This window comes from Penaeus monodon, chromosome 29 (assembly GCF_015228065.2).
Source record: "Penaeus monodon isolate SGIC_2016 chromosome 29, NSTDA_Pmon_1, whole genome shotgun sequence".
NCBI classification, from domain to species: domain Eukaryota; kingdom Metazoa; phylum Arthropoda; class Malacostraca; order Decapoda; family Penaeidae; genus Penaeus; species Penaeus monodon.
The window spans coordinates 23,917,071-23,920,313 of record NC_051414.1 but is presented as its reverse complement, the minus strand read 5'-3'; the positions used below and the strand labels follow the sequence as shown (position 1 = coordinate 23,920,313).

Sequence of the window (3,243 nt, the reverse complement as noted above, 5' to 3'; positions counted from 1 at the left end):
GCTGGTCTAAGGGCACAAAGGCATAACTATTATAGTCTTCGAAAGAAGATAAATAAGTAACTTTTTGTTAAGAATATTGTTTCTTTTGTTAAGAATTTTTAGTATTGTTTTGACTGATTAACTGGCACAAATGCTGATATTATACATTTCCATTCATCAAAGAGAGAAAGGCCAGAATACCGCTGGATAATAAACAAGAGGCTAAACCTTTCCTTGATTACACCTTGTTCATGAGTGAAACAACGGACAGATTCGCCGCCTGTTCACAGTTGGTGGAGGAGCTCTGAGGAAGAACATGAATGAACAGAAGAACACGAGATGGTAATGGAAGGATTGTTAGCGAGGGAAATTGGTAGGGAACGTGGCTTTCTGTTCGACAATATCCTTCGCTTCCACACTGATCAAAAATGCGGGGCCAGGTCGATGGTGACAGCAGTGACTAAAGCTAATAAAAACTTGAGACTTTGTAGATGAAGCGGAGGAAGAAGATACACGAGTAATACACACAGAAGGATGGATTATGGGCATGTGAACGAATGGGATAAGACGTTAAATGAAGAAAACAGTTGGCGAAAGGGAGAATAAAGATAAGAAGAGATGGAATCTAAGAACACCCAGGGAACACTATTAATAATCTGGAACTTATATCTTCAGTGATGGTTGGAATCAGTTTCTATTATCGCTTTTCTTCTTAATGACATGTAGAGCACACTTTTGCTGCAGCTTATTATTTACTTTACGTAGTAAGCTTGACATAGCTACAGTAGTTATGAATAAGAATGTTTTTCTATAATACTGATAGTATCTTTCGTTATCTTGTGTTATATTTGTCTTGTTTTACATTACATATACAATACTTCAATTTAAGCCGATGGTACAAGTACGATAAAACTAATAATTTAGTCCATAAATATTCAGTGCAATACTGGATATTAGTTCAACCACAAGTTATATGTGTCAAACTGCCTTCCATAAGTACTCCCATATGACATCACCATTTCCGCCTCTGCGAGAAAATCCCATAAATATCACTTTTAAATAACAACATCGTTTTTCATCAGATCTTGTAATCAACACTGGGACATTACCGTATGATGGTGCGTTCTGCAGTACTGCATTGCGCAACAGGTGATATGGGGTTGCTATGTGAACATAAATATGGCAGGTCACGGGAGGGAACGCATTATCAGCTGGTCCATAGTACAGGATGGTCACTTACACGCAAGCCGTTCTTCTCTTCGTGGCGCTGACGGTGAGTTTTGCGTTCTGAAGATGTATTGTTACCCCTGTTTAGACAAAGTAACTGATCTGGAAATTAATGTGTGAATGGATACAAAAGCATATATTTGTTATATTTATCAAATATATTTTTTTGTGGTAGGTGTCCCCGAGCGCACCGCTGTGCGCCCCGGATTGTACGGGTGTGGACCCCGGTACCAGTGTGAGAGACCCTACCGATTGTACGAAGTACTATGTCTGTGTCGACGCTTCTGGAACAGGTAATACATCAGTTAAATAAACTATTTGAAACCCATTTATTTAGAATACCGTCGAGTGTTATCCAAATGACTTAGTACAGTACTAATTAAGTTCAAATCATTCGACAGGTGAGCTCGTGCCATCGGTCGAGTCAGTGGATTGCCCCGACGACCATTACTTCAACGACCAGCACACGACCCCGCGCTGCGACCCCATCGACGAAGCCCCGAGCGGCTTCTGTTCTGACCTGTGCAACCCTTGCCTAGCCGACTGTAACCACCCGGGAGAAGTGACTCCCGACCCAAGCAACTGTTCCTCCTACTATGTGTGCTTGGACAGTGGTCACACCCTAGCAGTCGAGTGCCCAGGGTCAGCTCCCTACTTCGACTTCATGACCGGGAACTGCCAGATTGACTCGACCCTGTGCTACCACTACTGCGACACTTGTGTACCCCACTGCACCCAACAAAACGAACGCGTGGCAGACCCCTACGACTGCCATAAGTTTTATCTCTGTACCCCTCCCACCATGTCCAGTTTTCTGTGTCCCCATAGCCAGGTGTTCAACAGAGAAACAGGTGTGTGCGAGGATGATGCCGTGTGCATTACTGACTGTTGAAGGAAGATATTAGTCGAATTTTCAGTATAGCTATTTGTTAGTTCAGCCACACTTTTTGATTTCCACACGAGCATATATGTGAAATAAAATGATAAACTTGTTAGATATACGTTATGAAATTTTGTTTCTCCTTTAAAATCATTCAAACGGATTACATCGAACTTGAAACGACAGAATGTACATATATCTGCCATGCTACAGTTTACCCAAACATTTACATTTACACGCATTGTATTTAGTATTACAATCACTAAGCCGGAAGTTCTTAACCGAGGGATACTCTATATGGGCATAGGACTCGATCTCTAGATATTTTATTTATCTATTGTATCTATTGTATGTTTATACTTGGGGCAGAATCTTGAGTTATCCCTTAACACTAATTCCATATTTTAAAACCAGACTTCAGTACTACCCTTGATTATCATGAACGAAATAAAGAGAAACGGCTAAATATTTCGTTCTTCATAAACAGCCAAGTGAACGGGGTATGGGACGGTATTGGACAATACCGTGGGAGTCATCATGAACCCCTGTGCTAAACACAAATTAACTACTAACGCATATTTCGCATCTGAAAAAAAAAAAAAATTAAGCAGGACTACTGAATGTATCAATTACAGTTACTTATTAGTTACTGAGAGACAGAAGACGATATATTACTCTCAATTCATGACTCTGTAAACGTAAAGTGACTTCCAATAATGATATTTATTAAATATGTTTCTTGCGGTTCTCTTATTGTATATATGAGCCAATAGTATAATAATAATTTGATATTGGCCAATGCTTGGTTATGTAAAGGGATCATTTTTGCCATACACAGAATATAATATTACTTGTATTAATGTATGAATGCGATCAAGATTGCAAATCCATGCAGTCTATTGTCAGAAACAAAAACATACTTCAACTTCTTTTGTATGATTCTATTTAGTGGTTCTCGTAATCATAAATGTACAGAATGACAGTCTATCATTTCTTCTTTGACACTGATGACTTAACAAAACCGGTTCTTTTTCATGGTCTGAGACTTTTATGTTATTAAAGAAACGGATAAAAATAATCACATCATCATAACGCTTTCAGCGTCCAAACCAGTAAAGCAACTGACAACTGGTGACTCGGTAATGCTGCCTCGGGGC

The 3,243-nt window shown here is 39.5% G+C and overlaps 1 protein-coding gene and 1 pseudogene across 1 annotated transcript; one reads left to right on the top strand and one right to left on the bottom strand.

Annotated features, from left to right (window-relative positions):
* LOC119592043 overlaps positions 1–3,243 on the bottom strand; it is a 12,129-nt pseudogene that overhangs the window by 3,083 nt on the left and 5,803 nt on the right.
* On the top strand, positions 1,127–2,208 carry LOC119592044. Its single transcript, XM_037940838.1, has 3 exons — positions 1,127–1,252; positions 1,382–1,499; positions 1,608–2,208. The coding sequence occupies exons 1-3, from the start codon at positions 1,208–1,210 to the stop codon at positions 2,096–2,098; spliced, it is 654 nt and encodes a 217-aa protein (XP_037796766.1). The 5' UTR covers positions 1,127–1,207; the 3' UTR covers positions 2,099–2,208.

Coding starts and splice junctions, on each gene's coding strand:
- LOC119592044 (XM_037940838.1), top strand. CDS start 1,208: ATGGTCACTTACACGCAAGCCGTTCTTCTCTTCGTGGCGCTGACG. Junction 1,253..1,381: donor TTCTCTTCGTGGCGCTGACG/GTGAGTTTTGCG, acceptor TTTTTGTGGTAG/GTGTCCCCGAGCGCACCGCT. Junction 1,500..1,607: donor TGTCGACGCTTCTGGAACAG/GTAATACATCAG, acceptor ATCATTCGACAG/GTGAGCTCGTGCCATCGGTC.